Source organism: Pteropus medius, unplaced genomic scaffold, assembly GCF_902729225.1.
Source record: "Pteropus medius unplaced genomic scaffold, Ma_sr-lr_union100, whole genome shotgun sequence".
NCBI classification, from domain to species: Eukaryota; Metazoa; Chordata; class Mammalia; order Chiroptera; family Pteropodidae; genus Pteropus; species Pteropus medius.
The window spans coordinates 3,387,908-3,405,956 of NW_024342471.1; the positions used below are offsets into that span (position 1 = coordinate 3,387,908).

Genomic DNA, 18,049 nt, shown 5'->3' on the forward strand with positions numbered 1-18,049 from the left:
AAAAGTCTTACTATCCACTCTCCCTCTCTCCACCTTTCCCCTTCTCCATCTAAGAGACCTGCTTTCATTAGTTGTATACATTTCAGGGTTTAGTTAAGTACATATTATAAATACATATTACATTCTCCTCCCTCCCCACCATTTACGCAAAAGGTGTAGCTTGCTTTTCAGCAGATCAACCAAGCACAATGCTCTGCCTGGTGGTGGGAGCATTTTCATTTGATTGCAGACATACTCTAAGCAATAAATTTCTCGCGCCTGCCTCCAAAAGGGCTCCAAGAAAAAGCAGCACTATTTACAATGAAATTCAGATTCATTCCACATCGCCCACCCAGCACTAGTGATTTTTATATCTATAGATTAGGAGAGACTCTGGGGCCAGGCTTTGGAATAAGCAAGGTTCTTTAACCTCCGTGTGCCTCAGTTTCCTCATTTGTAAAATGGGATAATAACAGCACAGGGCTTGTGTGAGGAATTGAGTGAACTGAAGTAAAGTCTTAGAATGCTGCCTGGCTCATCACCCCCACCCCCACCTTTGCCTCAGGGACTGGGGGTTCCATTTTCCTTTTTGCCCTGGTAATGAATTAACTCGATGTTCACTAGCTAGAGAAGGCACAGTTCTGGGGTAGCTGGAAGCCAAAGGCTCAGACCAGCCCAGGCTCAGAGTCCCGCTGAGGCCCTCAGGCATCATGTTGCAGGAGCCTGTTACTCTACCTCTCTGAGCCTATGAAATGGGGGGATGGGGAGGGTGTAGCTTTTAAGTGCCAGGTTTAGTTCCTGACATTCAATGGGGAATCCACACCAGTGACAACTGTTATACCAAAGGCAGAGCCGGGTGCTCTGGGAGTCCACACAAGGACGCCATCTAAAATGGGGGGTAGAGAAGGATGGCAAGGATGGTCCCATTACTGGGGTGGGTCTTAAGCCGTGAGTAGGCCTTCGCTACGCATCTGGGGGCGTGGGCACAGCAGACAAAGGCTGGGGCAGGAAAGGCCACAGTGTTGCAAGCCTGTCATTTCCCCACCCAGCACCTTGCCTTCAGGGAGCACTGGACAATGTCTGCTGGGCTAAGTGGTGGCAGAAGACACCACCTCAGAGTCTTCAGGTCGATGGGCCACCCTGCCCTCAACACAAGAAAGGCCGAGTTGGGGGCTCAGGACCCATGGGCAAGGGCAAATCAAGCTGGTCTCCCAGGAAGCGATGGCAACAAATCCTGGCCTGGACCTGCCTAACAGCCTCCCCTTGCGAGGACACCACAGACACAGACCGCCTGAAAGCTGAGCTGGAGGCTCTTCTGGTCTTAGGGATGCACTCGGGGCTGTGGAGCTCGGGGCCTGCACAAGGATTCTGGGTCATGCTTTCCTCATAGGCACAATGTTTTCTTTGGCTAAGGCAACCCCTGACCCCCAGACTCATCTCAACTGAAAGCTGTCTAAAACGTTCATATTATCTGAGGCATCCCTCCAAAGCATTCCATGATTAATCAAGATACTTCCCAAACTGTATTCCATCTTTCCTTCATATTCAACAAGATGATGTGTATCTAAATTATGATTCATGTATTTGATGGAATAGTATAAAAGACATTGGTAAAATATTATGTAGTAAGCAGTAAAAATGTTTATAAGTTATATGAGAAAAAGAAGAATAAAAATGAGAGTGATACAAACATTTTAACTGAATTGCTAGCAAGGGCTGAAAAGGAAACAGAACAGTGAAAATTGGTAGGTGTTGGGTGGTAGAACTGTGAGTAAATTTTCAAAAACTTCCTTTAAGTTGTTAAAATTGCTATTTGTGCCTTATACTTAAAATAGAGTGAAAAAGCAAATGAAAGGCAGTGGTGCTAGAAATACCAATTTCAGAATCACCAGCTTGGAGGAGCTAACTGGAAGCCACAACAATAGGTAAGATGACTGAGAAAGAACGTGTGGAGTGAAGTGGGAGAAAGCGTACATTTAGAGGCACAGCAAGGAAAGAGAGATGGGAAAGCAGCAGCAGAGCCAGAGAGGGCTGGAAACGGGTAGCAAAGGAAGGTATGGTCAGAAGCATCAATACCACTGGGAGGCTGAGGAAGCTGGTTCAGTGAGGAGAGCTCTAGACTTTCCCCTGGGAGGGAATGGTGATCTCAGTAAAGACAGGTTAGGGCAGGGGTCCCCAATCCCTGGGCCACAGACCGGTACTCATCTGTGGCCTCTTAGGAACAGGGCCACACAAAAGGAGGTGAGTGTCAGGCAAGCAAGCGAGGGAACAAGCAAAGCTTCATCTGTATGTGCGGCTGCTCCCCAGCACTAGCATCATTGCCTCAGCTCCACCTCAGATCATCGGCATTAGATTCTCATAGGAGCACCAGTCCCTGGTGCCAAAAAGCTTGGGGCCCGCTGGGTAGGGAATACCATTGACAAAAGGATTACTTCACCAAATCCTCTCGACGACATGAAGCAGGCATTATATAGTATCGCCTTTATGCTCAAATTCTCTATGAAAGCGAAGGATCCTTGACATGCTAAAATGAAAGCTGTGTTTGTCATTGCTGCTCATCGACTCACCTGACTGTCCTGGAGGAGGGATTCCACCAAAGCCTCGAGGGAGCCTCACAAACACAGAGAGGACAGCAGCTTTGTTGCCAAAACATGGCTCCAGGGCGATGGGTTTAGGAATAGTCTGGTGGGAGAAAATGAAGAATTAGCTAAAGCTGTGTTTCTCAACCTTTAATGCTGCAGCCTTTAGATGTGATTTTTAAAGATGCCTTCTGTATTAGTTTCTATTGCTGATAACATATTACCGACTTAGTTGTTTAAAATAAAACCTATTTATTATTTCAGTTTTGTAGGTCAGAAGTCCAGGCGAGCTCTGTAGGGTTCTCTGCTAGGGATACAGGATTATTCATGTCTTCCATCAGTTCTGTAAAATACTCAGCTCTTTCTCACAAGGGGGAAATCAAGTACCAGTTGGGTTCCACTCTTATCCGAGGGCTCTGGGGAAGAATCTGCTTCAAATCTCATTCAGGTTGTTGGCAGAATCCAGTTCGCCGTGACTATAGGCCTGAGGTTCCCATTTCCTTGCTTCCCTTTAATTTACTCACTATTCCTTCTTACTTCAAGAGGTCAGCCAGGGGCCACTCTCTTCTCTTGAAGGCTGCTTGCATTCCTCCTCATATGGGCCTTCCAGCTTCGAACCGGCCATGGCACAAGTCCTTCTCATGCTTTACTCTTCTGCCCGCAGCCAGAGGAAACTCTCCCCATATCTTCAGGTCAGCTACCTTGGGACTTTCATTACTTCTGTAAAATCCCTTCAGAGCAGTACCTGGAGTCTGACTAACTATGGGAAACAACCCCTGGGGGCCATCTTTAGCATTCTGTCGACCATATCCCCAAATATGTCAGCCATCTCTTCAATCTGGTTAAAGAAAATAATTTCAAGAACCACTCTGGCTGTGGCACAGAGAAATGACGGGATGGAGGAAATGGCAGAAGTGGGGAAACCAGTTATGGGCAATTACAATGATTCAGGTGAGAGACGACAGTGGCCTAGACCCGGTGGTAGGTACTGTGAAGGAGGTGTGCGCAGTGGTCAGATGAAGAGGGCTGAACGAGCAAGAACAGCCAGAAGGTGAGTGTGTGGTGTCCTGAAATGAAAGTCAAGAAAGTGTTCTAAGAAGTAACCAACTGTACTACATGCTGCTCACATGACATACGATCTCGTTCAGTACTTTAGGTTTGTCTATTCTTTTTAATCCCACAAATTATTACTCTTTTATCAGAACAATGTTTGCTTAGAATTATGCATGTTTCCCTTTAATTTACTCACTATTCCTTCTTACTTCATCCTCCTGAGGTAATTTTCCTTCTTTCTAGCACATCCTTTTAGACATTTCTTTTGCGCAGTTCTGTTGCACACTCTCAGTTTTTCTTCTAATCAGAAGATATCTTTATTTTGTCCTTGTTCTTGGAACGTAGTTACTGGGCACACAATTCTAGGTTGGCAGTTCTCTTTCAGTACTTTGAAGACATTCTTCAACTCTGTCTGGCTTCTGATGTTACTAATCAGAACTCAGCTGTCACTCTGTCATTCCTTTGTAGGTGATTTTTTTCCTACTTATTTTTTAATGTGGTAAAATACACACAACATAAACTGTACCATCTTAACCATTTTTAGGTATACAGTTCAGTGGTATCAAATGCATTCATACTGCTGTGCAACCATCCCCACTAACTGTCTCCAGAACTCTCATCTTATAAAACTGAAATCCTGTACCCATTCAGCAGTAACTCCCCATTCCTTCCTCCTGCCCCAGCAACCACCATTCTACTTTTTGTCTCTATGAATCTGACTACTTGCGATACTTCATATAAGTGGAATCATATCATATTTGTCTTTTTGTGACTGGCTTATTTTACTCATATATTGTCCTCAAGATTTATCTATGTTATAGCATGTATTAGAATTTCTCTTTTTTAAGGCCAAATAATATTCCACTGTTTGTACGCACCCCATTTTGTTTATCCATTCATCCATCAGTGGTCACTTGAGTTGTTTCCATCTTTTACTTACTATGAATAATGCTGCTATGAATGTGGGTGTACAAATATATCTTTGAGACCATGCTTTCAATTTGGGGGTTATATAATCAGAAGTGGATTGTTGGATTACATAATTCTATTTTTATTTTTTATTTTGATTAAAAAGTACTGTTTTCCACAGTGGCCGCATCATGTTTATATTCTCACTAACAGTGCACAAGGGTTCCAATTTCTCCACATTGTAGTGATCTTTTTTTTCCCTCTGGCTGATTTTAAGATGTTCTCTTTATCTTTGGAGTTCTATAGTTTCACTATGATAAATCTAACTGTACTCTTCTTTCTCTTCTGCTTTCCTCTGTTTCTTTCCTTAATTCTGCTTGTGATATGTTTTGCTTCTGAGATCTGTATATTCATGACTTCCATCAGTTCTGGAAAATTCTCAGTTATTATCTCTAAATACTGCATCGCCTCCATTCATTTGTTCTGGGACTCTGATTATATATATATGTATGTCTCCTCATTTTATCCTCCATATTCTTATTAACTATCATATTTTCCATTTCCTTGTCTCTCTGATCTATAGTCTATGTAATTTCTTCAGATTCACCTTCCAGTTCAAAAGCTCTCCCTCGCTTGTATCTGATGTACTACTGAAACAAATTTTCGAGTTTTAGGGTATAAAGCCACAGAATACTTATAAGAATATCAGGAGATTTTATATTTTAAAATCCCCTGAACATGACACTGCTTAGCAACATTAACCAAAGACTGAAAAATGAAAGCAAAAGAATACCTGACAACTTTGATGTGTTGGCTTCTTATAAAAAAGAAAGAGGACGGTAAACATAAGAGGCAATAGAATAAGGCACTTGCTCTCTCGGGTTTCCCAGATCTACAAGCATGAGTTTTGACAAATTAAGTTATACGGAACTTGTAATTACATTCTCACCTTTATACTTCCCCCAATAAGATCAGGAGGCTCTTCATCTGTTTCTAAGGCAACATTTACAGAGGCAAAGGGACGACTGGCCATCTGCTGCATCTCTCGAAGAAGTTGCTAATGAGTAATAAAGCAGATATTAATGCAATGAGCACTGAGGGGACTTTATTAGAGAATACTACATATTAAAAAAACTTCATCCTCTTCTCTGATTCGAATAAATCAAACCCAAAATGATATTTCTGAAACAGCTGGGAAAAGCTGGACATGAACCAGGTACTAGGTAACATTAGAAATTATTAAATCTTGTTGGATGTGGTAACAGTATTGTCATTATAGTAAAGAAAAAATCTTCATCTGTTGGCTATGTATACTTTAGTATGGATAGAACACCATGATGCCTGCTTGTTAAATACATAAAAATAAATGACACAGCCCTATCTCCTCATATTTTTATTACTAGATTAAAGCCACGCTTTCTTTTTTCCTGCTTAAATTTGAACCAAGTATTTACATGGCAACAAAAACCTGCCCCTCATTACACAATATTTAGGAACTGAAAAAGCTCTTTATTCAGAGAGGTGGTGTAAGCTAAAAACATAAACAAGTGTGAAGTTTTGCAAAGTTAGAGGGACAAGCAGGGGCTCTGGATTTAGAGAGGCATGGATGTGAATCCCTGCTCCAACGCTCATCAGCGGTGTGACCTAAAAAAAGGTGTCCAAAGACTCTGGGCATCAGTTCCTTCCTCTGAAATGGGTTTTCAAACCCGTAACTATGTCCGCTGGATCAAATGAGATACATTAGCTCATGGCTTGGCACATGGTGGGTGGTCAATAATGTATCATTAAGGATATTAGGGATCTGGGCATGTCACTGAAGTTTTGAGGTCATGTCACGGAAGATGACCAGGTCTTACTTCAAACCATTCCCTTGGAACGACTGTAGGAGTGAGAATCTTGGGCTGAATAGATCATGGCTCTGTTTTAGAAGGGCATTTTTATGTCAAGTATTTTTCTTGAAATACCAATAATAACATTCCTAGATCTCATTAAAGCTGTTGGTCTATTTACTCAACAAATACATGCAGCAACCTAGTCTGGGTTGTGTGCTATTTTGAGTGCTGGAGTCACAGTAAGACAGAGTACCTACCCTTCGCCAGTTCTCACTCATACAGTTCCTTTATGAAGAGTGCAGGAGATAAGGTGGGTAAAAGCACTTAAAACAGAGCTTGGTACATAGCAAGGGCTTAAGCAGTGTTAACTGCTATTGTTTTTGTTATTATAATAATAGCAAATCATTTCTTCTACAATTGTGAGAGGAATAGATCATGACTGACAGTTTAGAAATGATGAAATATATTCTAAATAGTCAGGTTCAGAGTAACAGTAATTTTAAATCACTACAGTAAAAACTTAATTTATTGGTTGACCAAGTGCATAGTAAGCTTGCTTGCTTGCTTATTTATTTATATTTTTTAGGCGAGGCAATCCTTGGTTGATCTCAGAGATTGCAAGGACCTTGTCAGCTTACAATCCTTTAGTTTTTAATTTTTTACACCTACAGCACCTGGTCTTCCTTGGTGGTCTCCCATCCAAGTACTAACCAGGCCCGACCCTGCTTAGCTTCCGAGATCAGACAAGATCGGGCTTTTCCAGGGTAGCATGGCTGTAGACCATGGGCCGTGGTTCCACTGGGGCGCGAACCCAGGACCTTCTGAGTGTAAAGCAGATGTGCTAACCACTACACTATGGAACTACATCCTAATGAGAAATTTTTAAGGTGCCTAAGTGGCTGATTGTGCGCTCAGTGTTATTATGAAAGGCCGAACTACTGAGCCCTCACATCTCCAGCCTAAGTTATGGCCAGGGTTCTGGCAGGAAGGGGAAAAGAGGCACCTGTAAGTTAATATTAGAGTTTCCTTTTAGAAAGTTAAAGCCATGTGGGGCAGAATTAGTTATACTTCATGCAGCACAAATTGAAGTCTACCCTTCATCTACTGTTGAAAGGGCAGCATTCTTCTCACTGTGGATATGCCCATCAATTATCACTAAGTAGCTACCTAAACTGCTTAAGAGAAATATGTAGAAAAGAAAAAGCTCTTCCAGAAATCGTTAATCTTTGTCCACTGAGGCTTACCTCTCTACGCCTGGAGGCCCAACAACTTTGTTTGATCTTCCAAACCACAGCAGCCACCAGGAGCAAAGAGAGGAAACAACTGTGAGAAAGGAGAGTACTGAGTTATTATCCCATCCCCCAGAATCAGCATCACTGTCATCCACACCTCAGGCCAGGCAGGAAACACTCCCCCAAAAAACATCTCCAAGCTCCTCTCCGATGAGTCATCACAACCATGTCCTGGTTCACAGGATGTAAAGTGTGGGAAGACTTTGATAAACTGAGCTTCCTGACCGGACCTTTCGAAGGTATTTTCCCTATAAGGTACTGGGAAAGAACTCTGACCTTTATGGAAATGGCCCATCATGGCTTATCCCAAATAAGAAAAGTTATTCTAAGATAATTATGACAAATAACAAGCATGCTGTATAATCAAAATTAGCAAATATTCATTGATTGGCAAAGTCTAAAAAAATGAGATAAAGTAACAACTTCTTAAAAGAGGCTAACAAAGAATAAATTTATGTGTAATAATATATATTCAATTATATTTTTACAAAGTAAACACTTTTTTTTATAAAGTGAAACTATCAAACTCAAGCCAACAACTTTATTAAAAGTATTAGGAGAGCCTAACTCCCAGTGGTCATGTAACTGCAAGTGATTTTAATGTAAGGAAGAGGCAAGAGAATTCAAATGTTAATCAAGCCACAATCAGAAACTGCAATATGCTGATCAGCCCTTCAGCCCAGCCAGGAGGACACCTGCAGAACAAAGGAAGATTTCTGCTGGGATTGCTAACAACCCTTTCCCCACAGCAGTGAAGGGGAAAACAAGAACATTCATTCCCTGTGGCTAAAATCATGGGGAACCTATAAATTAAAGGCTAAAAACTGTCAGCAGGCCTTTCACTCTACATATTCTTACCTTTTCACGCTACATACTCTTCCCCTTCCCCTTCCTCACTGTATGTCCATGTCAAAGGAAATGGGTTAACACAGTCTTTTAAACTATAACTTTCAGGAACTAAAGAATGACATATAAACTGAATTCCCTGAACATTCAGGGTTCCTCTCACTGCCTTAACTCTTTCTCAGTGTCCTCGTCTCTATTGTCTCTGTCCTTCTTGGTCCCTCTCAGTGCCTTTATGCTGTCTCTCAACTGTCTCTCTCACTCTCGGCCTCTGAGAGAAAACCACATTCCGTCTGTGGAGTGTTACCCCTTTTCTAATAAACTCTTTCGACTCTAACTTTGGCGTGTGTTTTGAATTCTTTCTTCACTCTCTGCAAAAGACCCTCTTCTCCCAGTGCAAGGCTCGGTCAGCACCTCCCACCTGGGGAAATCTGCCCTGTCCTGCATCAATTTCAACTTTCTCTCATTATAAACCAGGTACTGAATGGTTAGAAAAGTTACTGTGACAGCAGAGAACGAATTCCGGTTAAAAGGATTAATGAGCCTAACAAAATACACCTCTTAGATAATTGCTTAAGTATTTTTAAAACTGGCATTTTACTCATTAATTTGTAAAAGAAGTTTGCTATAGAGTATTGTTCCAGAGTGTTACACACAGACATGAGGCTGTTGGCCCCTGCAGTCAAGGTATTCTCTTGAAGACCTCCACATTTACAGAATAGGGTCAACTGGCTGGAGAAAGGCACTCTTATTATGTTAGTAGGACTGAATTTCTGCCCTTTCAGAAATAGAAACCTCATGGCTCCCATATTCTGCCACTTCTCCAAGATACACAAGAGTACAGACCCCTCAAATGGGAATCCTGACAAACCAGAAAGGGGCCCCAGAGTCATCATTAAGTGGGAAGCCTTCAGTTCCTATCTTGCTGGGCCACTTGGCTGTCCTGACACGGCTGGCCCTCCCTCCTCCCTGACAGTGTCTATTTTCCTTTTTGTCAATATCTTGTTTGGCCAGGTCCTGTTCTAGGCTAATGGACTACACTGATGAACTGAACAAAAGACCACTGTTCCCATGGAGTTTACATTCCAGCAGGTGGAGACCAACACAAAACAATATAAAAAAGCAAATTCTAGAGCATGTCAGAAGGTAGTAAGTGGTATGAAAAGAAAAGATAAGGGTCAGGAGGTTGAGTGCCAGTGGTACTCTAAAGCATAATGGTTACATGGACCTTATTTCTTGAGAAATTGACATGTGGGCAAAGACTTGGAGGAGGTGTGGGAGGTGGTGACATGGATGTCTAAGGAAATACACCTGGGCGATGGGGGCCAGTCAGTGCAAAGGCCGAGATGTGGACGTATTTAGGACTGCTTGAGGAACCTAAGGAAGCCAGTGTGGCTGGAGTGGGGCGAGTCAGGCCAGAGACAGAAGTGGAGGTGTAAGGGGAAGGTAGATCACGGAAGGCCCTACAGGCATTATAAGGGCATTGGATTTTACTGAGGTGAGGAGCCAATCAATGCAGGTTTCTGAACAGAGAAGTGTCATGATTTAACTTATGCTGTGGAGACCATTAGGGTAGCAATGACAGAAATAGGAAAACCAGCAGTCTAGGTGAGAAATGATAGTGGCTCAAACCAGGGAGGTGGTAGCAGGGATGTGAAAAGCTCTTTGGAATCTGGCCATAATTTGAAGGGTGAGTCAACAGGATTTCCTGATGGGCTGGATGTAGGTTATGGAAGAACGAGAGAAATCGAGGTTTCTAGACTGAGGGACCTGCCATCAACCTAGATGGGGGAGGCTCTGGGTGAGTAGGTGCAAGATAGCAGATTAGTAGTTTAGTTTTGAACCCATTGGATTCTGAGATATCTACTCCACAGCCAGGGACGGTGTCATGGGCAGATATATGAGCATGGAGGCTACGTGACAGGTCTGGGCTGGAGTTGGCATTTGGGAGTCATCAACATATATATGGTATTTGAAGTAAACAATCTGGATGAGGCCATGTCCTAGAGGGCACCCCAACATTGAGAAGTTGGGGGAGAACAGGAAGCAGTAAACGAATCTGAGAAGAGTAACCTCAGCTTGTCTTGGTTTCCATGTATAATCCTGCTTTTTGTTATTTTTATTCTAACAGATAAACACAAAAAGGCAGCAAAACCAACGTGGAAGGAAATGAAGCAAATGAGAACAGCAGGTCAAGACACTGCTAAATGCAGCTGAGTACAGGGCTGGTTTCAGCGGTGAAGACCCAGCTGTCACTCAGAGGCTTCTCTTGGGACTACCCTCTTAATACAGAGCCATAAAACACCACAGCACAGGTCTGTGCCCCTTGCCCCCCAGGCCTGGGTGGGGCTTCTGTCTTCAATGCAGACTTGTTGAAAATATCAACAACCCCATTCCTTCTACCTGTCCCAGCATTAAGACACGACACAAACAATGCTGCTGATAGATACATGCATTATTCCTCCTAGGGTAATATGACGATGAAGAATTTACTAGTTATTTAAAAAAAAAGGTGGAACTTGCTGATATCCCTCCCTTCTTTTTTCCTACCACTAATTTGGTACAGGTGGAGCTCTCAGCGTTCATCCTACAATTGAAAGAAACAGCATGAAAATTTCATTCACAGAAAAAGAGAACAATCTAGTGAATTCCTATATGCCCATTAATCTTGACAATTATTAACGTTTGCCAGTGTCATTCAAAGATCATTCTTAAGTGTATTTCTTTCAATACTAGGACACTAACCCAAGGCTAAAGGTTCCTTACTTTCTGTCAGCTCTGTACCCAAGGAGAAATCAAGAATACTTTGGCCTTTTTGTCCTAAACCTGTCCCTGCCTTTCAGAGGCTTATATTTTCCTGAGGCTTCTCAAAAATCCACTCCTTGATTCTAGTTCTATCTTTTATATGTCTTCTGAAAACTCACAATTTGTCTAAAAGCTCAGACAAATCTGTCCATTTCTCACCAGCTTAACTATAATTGTGCAGCTAGGAAATTTTTTGAGTGTCCTCAACATTCCTTCCAGAGGGTGAGACTATTAAAGAATGGTCTTCTTTTTCTGCACATACAAGTCTAGCCTTCCTAAAACTACATACACATTTCTTGGCCTCGTCTTGACCTTTCAGCAAGCCTGAACAAAGACATTGCTGCTGCTTCCCAAGTTTCTGTAATTTGTACTTCATCATTCTGGTCAGAATTAGATCTGGAGTGGCAGGACCCCTTATCACTTCTATCTTCTGGAAAATGAAATGGTCAACAAGTCATGGATTTGTTAAATGCCTGCTGTCAATCTGACAAGAGTCTCAGCATTATATCTTGTCTACGGTAGGAATTCCCATTACATTCCCTCCTATTTGCGAGATGGTGTGACATCACTTACTTCTCCTTTTGATGCTCACCCAAATGCTACCCTCCAAGACACCTCTAATTCCAGCCACACAGACTTTCAGGGTGTTAGTCTCTCTCTCCTCCTCCTCTAATAACAGTTATAATCCTAACTACACTAGCGCATTGCTCCCAGAAACGAAGTCCTTTCATATACATTACTTCATTTGCTTCTAAGGGCAAGGAAGAGATTGGGTCTTATTACTTCCCTCTTTATACACAAGGCTCTTACTGGAGTCTGGAGAAGCATCTCATTAAGACACAAACAGGGCTTAACAGATTTGTCAGGATCTAGAGCACACGTCACTGTGCTCGAGGGTGAAGCACATTTCCTAACTCCCCTCACACTGATTTTCTCATTTGAATCATTGACCCCTCTGCCCAAATCTAACTCTCTTTTCTGTGTTATATGAGCTGTTCTTCAGAGTGCTGAGGATTATCTGTATTCTTTTCCTCCTCCCCTTATATGTTTCATGTAAATCCTTTTGGAGCTGGTTAACTTGCTCTGGGAAAATATTTTCTTCTCCATGTTCATGAAGAGGACTCTATTCTCAGCTAAAAGTTCATCATTCTTAATTCTTAAACAAAACCCAGAAAAACCAAAGTTCTGGATTCTTTTCCAAATGTTGCACCTTCAAAAGGGAGAAGTGATGAAAATATCATCTGTCCTTGTTTATTATACAAGATTTTGTGGTCCCTAAAGATGCTCCCCTGATCAAAGCTGATGGTGTCAGTCTTCCACCAACCAGCAGAAGTGACTAATCCTCACTGGGTTGGTACCTGGCAGCAGGGTCATCGCATTCTGTACACATGTTCAAGAAAAGAACATACTTGCTGATTGGAACTGAGTTAGCATACAGCCTCTGCATCCCCTTAAAAGCAAGCCATCGACCAGCACCACTAGGCTTTTACCCTCAGAGAGGTGGTACCTATGGTTCCTTATGACTCTACACATCTTCTGAAGGTCTAGTTTCCTTCATATATTTGAGCATGACAATGCGTTAGATGCTAAAGGGGTGTGTGTGTGTGTAGGGGGTACCCAAGAGATAGTTTCCCTGTTCTCTTGAAGCTTAGAGTCTAAATGGGGACACACATTAAGCAAGTTAAAAAAAACAACAACTATGATAAGTACCATGATGAAAAACAATATGGTTCTATGGGAGAGAAGAACAAGAGGAGGTGACTTAGTTTAGGGGTTCCAGGATGGAACCTTGGAAGAAGTGGTACTGTCCCAAGATTTGAAGGATGAGTGTAGTATAATAAAAAATATACATTTGGTCTTTGTCCCGAGTTCCTGGCACAGAGCTCCTAAAAACCCCTGACACTGTCCTGAGTGAGCGGAGTGTGCCCCCTCCAACTCTTTTTTAAAATATAAATGCTCAATACGGCTTTATTTCTAATAGCCAAAAACTAGAGAAACCCAAATGTCTATCAGGAGGTAAATGGATAAACAAATTGTGGTTTATCTTTACACATAATATTACTCAGCATTAAAAAGGAATGAACTACTGTTTTTTATTTTGATTTAAAACAATTTTAAATATATCTTTACTAGTTTTTTTGTACAAAGTATCTGTACAATTCAGAAGGGTATAATAAAAACGACAGGCTTTCTGAGTCTGAATTAACTATTTTTTACTACGGGTTTATTGAGATGTAGTTCAGTAGTGTCTCTTGTATGCTAATAGTGACTCATGGGAGGGATGGGGGCTGGTTGCCAGTAAAACCAATCTTGTGATTTGGAGGTTAGGGGAGGGGAAAGGTGCTGGAGACTGACTTCAATCATGGAAGGCCAGTGATTTCGTTAATCATGCCTATGTTAATGAAACATTGGAAAGAAGGTTTGGGGACTTTCTGGACGGGTGAACACACTGATGTGCTGGCAGGGTGTCATGCCCAGAGAAGGCATGGAAGCTTTGTATTCTCTTCCCATCCCTGTACCTTGCCCTAGCATCTCTTCCATGAGTTGCATTCTTTAAAATAAAACTGTAATTTTAAGTATAGTGCTTTCCTAAGTTCTGTGAGACTTTAGCAAACTGTCGAATCTGAGGGGGGCTCATGATAATGGAGGGAAGAGGCAAGAGAATGAAAATGTTAAATCAAGTTATATTCAGAGATGCAATATGCTGATCAGCCCTAAAGCCAGACCATGAAGAAACCTGCAGAACAAAGGAATATTTCTGCTGAGATTGCTAACGCACCATTTACCCATACAGTGAAAGGAAAACAGAGTCTTTAAGTGTGTGCCCTACACAAAATAAAATCATTCATTCCCTATGGCTAAAACCATGGGGAACTTACGGATCAAAGGCTGGGAATTCCCTTTCACACGACATATTCTTACCTTTTTATGTTACAAACTCATCCTTTCAACACTATATGCCCATACCATCAAAGGAAAATGGGTAAATAAAGTCTTTAAACTGTAATTCACAGAAACTGAAGAACGATATATAAACTGAATTCCCCTCTCAGTGTCTTTTCTCACTGTCGCTGTCTCTCTCTCTCTCTCTGTTGTCTCTCTGAGTCTCACTCTCTGCCTTTGAGAGGACACCATACTCTTGTCTACAGTGATACCTCTTCTCTGATAAACTTTCTGTTTGACTCTAACTCTGGCATGTGTTTGAATTCTTTCTTGCACTCAGCCAAGAACTCTTACTTTTTCTCAGTTCAGGGCCTGAGCGTCCCCCACCCCCACACCCACTCAGGGAATTTGTCCTGTCCTGCATCAATGAGAACCAACAAATTTGTAGATGGTCAGGCAGAAGTATGGGTAGCCTGGGGACCCATCTGTGACTGATGTCTGAAATGGGGGCAATCTTTTCAGACTGAGCACTTCATCTACAGGGCTTGCGCTAACTCCAGGTAGTGTCAGAACTGAAATGAACCCAGCTGGTGAAGGGTAGGAAGAAGATTGTTCTAGAAAGAAGGAAAAGCGTGTACAAATGCTTTGAGATGGGCAAGAGCATGGTGCTTTTGAAGAAACAGAAGGTAGCCGTGTAGTGGGAATGCAGAGAGAAGATGAAGATGGAGAGGTAAGCAGAGGTGCCACTCGATGTAAGTAGACAGACCTAAACTAAATCATAATTTTAAAGGTCTCCTCTGGACTTTTGTGAATTGTAGAGGGGCCAAAGTTAACTGAAAATAGTCCAGGCAAGACTGGGATGGTTAGGACTAGGGTGGAAATGAAGGTGGAGTAGACCAAGGTTGTAAATGCGGGGATGCAGTGAGGGCGTGCCTTTTGGATGTAAAGGGAGAAAAGTGACTTCAACTAGCAGCACAATGTTGCCAATTAGTGATGTGGAGAAGACTGGTGAGGAAGGATCAAAAAGTTCACTTCTGGACATGTTATGATGAAGGTGGGGATGGCAGAGTTCAATTCAAGAACACAGTGAAAAGCCGGCCAGGGTCAAGCTCTGGAAGAATGTCCACAGTGCCAGGTTGAACAGAAATGGCTGTTCTGCAAGGGAGGCCATGAAGCAGTGGCCTTGGGGCAGTATGAAGTCACAGAGGCAAGAAGAGTCTCACTGGTGGGTGGTCAGTTGGGTGCTTTTGGATCTGGCAAAAGAAGTGTGCTAGCTGCCCTCAAAAACACTGGTGGTTTAGTTGGGGTGTGGGGACAGAAGACAGACTGGAGAAGGCTAAAAAGTAAAAGAGGGTACAAAGAGGGAGGAGGCTCTGAGGAAGTGCCAGTGTGTGTGTTGGTAAAGTAGCACCGGACGGCTTCCTCTCCACTTTCTGCCTGTGCTGAGCAGTAGAAGACAGCAGCTAAGGCAGTGAGCTCTGGTCCTGGGGCTGAGGCCAGAGAGGACATTCAGAAGACAGACTAACGGTATACCCTGCCTAGCAGCACATTCTGCCCCTACTCCACACTCACTGGAGGCTGTGACAGACAGAAACAGCATTCACACACAGGCAAATGTGGAATCTTCAACACAACCCAAGACCGGACATTTTGAGGAAAACCAACACTGTGAAAAAGAGGTACCAAACAACAAATAATATACCCCAAACATCTGAGGAGAGTTACTAATAGCTCAAAATAAGACTTTGGAGTAAAATAAAGTATTATTAATCTCACAAATAAATATGAAAGGACACTGCATTCACAAAACCAAAAGAGGCTTTAAGAAAAAATGCATTAGAAATAAAATGCATTAGAAACATTGTCTAATCACTATGTTGTACACCTGAAACTAATATAATATTGTATGCCAGCTATAATTGGAAAAAATACATGTTTTAAAAAACATTACAAAAAATCATTAGATGGGGTCAACAAAAGAAATGAAACTAATTTCATATTAAATTAATGAGCTGGAAAATACTGCTAAGGAGCTCACCTAGAATGCAGTGCAAAACGAAAATCAGAAAGAAAATTAAAGTTCAGTTAATATAGACGTCAGATCCAGAATTTTCCTCATTCATCTAACAGAGAATTCCAGAATTCAAGCAAGTAGAATTAGAGGAAACAATCAAAGAAATAGAAAAAATGTTGCAAAACTCAATACTCTAGACTCCAGACTGAAAGGGTCCCTAATAAGTATCAAATCTTTCTCAGATCTTTTCTGAGAGAATTACTCTAGGATACAGTTCTGCATAACAACATTCAACGAAGGAAAAGGACACAAAATGGTGCAAGAAAAAAAAAGGTGAAACTTATAACTCTTTCTATATAACCTAACTACAACCTAGAATTTAAATCCCAGATAACTACTGTGTAGGAGTTCACTGCATGGTTGTGGGATAATAATTATGAGGCTCTCTCAGAGCCCTACAGCAGCTAGCTCTTGTAGGAACAGGAAACATGAAGCTGCCAGGAGCTGAGGCCATAATCACATTCCCTCCATACACCATCTTCTTTCTCAACTGACCTCCTATACTTTAGCTCACATGTGGATGGATGCGATACTGTCCAGCACCTGAATTCACACAACTTTCGGCTAACTCGGGGTTTCTTAATGCCAGTTTAACAGTAAGAATCACTGGAGAGCCTTTATATATCACAACAGTCAGGTCTCATGCCAGACCAATTAAATCAGCATCTCTGGGAGTGGGACCCAGGCTGTTGCTTCTTTTTTTTAAGCTTCCCAGGTAGTTCTAAGGTATAGCCAGGGCTAAGATTCATGAGCTAATTGTTTTAGGCTCTCAGAACCCAATTTAAAACTTGTAGAAGCGGCCTCTAATTGGCCCTGTTCATCTCTGCATGTCACACTGTAGGTTTGTCTATGTCTTAAGGTGTCTGCCCTTAAGCTCTAGATCGTTAAATAACTACATTAAAGGGTGAAGTGCTATAATAATAACATGAGGAGGGCATAGTCCAAGAAGGGGTGGACTCTGGGGTAAATGTGCCAGAAGAAGACTTCACCAAGTAGACAATTAGGCTGGGTTTCGAAGGAGGTCAGTGGGTGGGTAGGTACCTTTGAGGCAAATGCAGGGGAGAATTAGATTAAGGGTACCACCCCTCCAGGCCCTGCTGCTCGCATGGCCAAAAAGGAAAGAAATGACAATTATCTTAGAAGGACTCATAATTTGTAGAAGTCACAGGGCAAAGATTCATAAAACATTAAATTTTCAAGAATATAAGGATATCTTTGGCCCAACTCTGGAAGAACCATGAAGGATGGATGGTGTCAGTGAGTCCTGGCTGCTTCGCACTAAGCAGAATAAAAAAGTGTTAGGAAGAGTGAAAAGAGATCTTAGGGTTTTAATATTTCTGTGGTCACATGAGAGAGAGTAGTTTCCTTCTGAAATCTACATATCTGTGGAAGGAAGCGATTTCCTTGTAAATGGGAAGAAAATGCATCAAATTCCCAGCATTCCATAGTGCTGGCATTGTATCATTTGGGACAGAGGCTCTGGGTCCCAAATCAGCTCCAACGAGCTGAACTGGGCATACTCTGAAGAAATAAAATTATGAGTCAATTCCCGTGAGTGGTGTGGCCTTGGAGTTGAGGTAATTAATAGTCTGCCTTGATTCATTGACAAGTTTCTTAAGTCTATCCATTTGGAAAAAAAGTAAAGCCATATTCAAAGAGATTTCATATGGATAAAGGAAGACTTAAACATGAAAAAACAAGAAATAAAATACTCATGAAGAAAATGTAGGAAAAGACTAACAGACCTGCTTAGTGAAAAATACCAGAAAAGACAAACAATTAAAGCCATACACACGGAAA

At 41.9% G+C, this 18,049-nt stretch overlaps 1 protein-coding gene and 1 pseudogene across 1 annotated transcript in view; both read right to left on the reverse strand.

Moving 5' to 3' along the window:
• Window positions 1-18,049, reverse strand: part of ATRN (attractin) — a 144,538-nt gene that overhangs the window by 4,566 nt on the left and 121,923 nt on the right. The window contains exons 26-28 of the mRNA XM_039863851.1: window positions 7,597-7,675; window positions 5,470-5,577; window positions 2,547-2,661 (exon numbers count right to left, since the gene is read on the reverse strand). Coding sequence (XP_039719785.1) covers window positions 2,547-2,661; window positions 5,470-5,577; window positions 7,597-7,675 — 302 coding nt within the window. The remainder of the gene's footprint in view (window positions 1-2,546; window positions 2,662-5,469; window positions 5,578-7,596; window positions 7,676-18,049) is intronic.
• LOC120604282 (uncharacterized) lies at window positions 7,015-7,133 on the reverse strand (annotated as a pseudogene).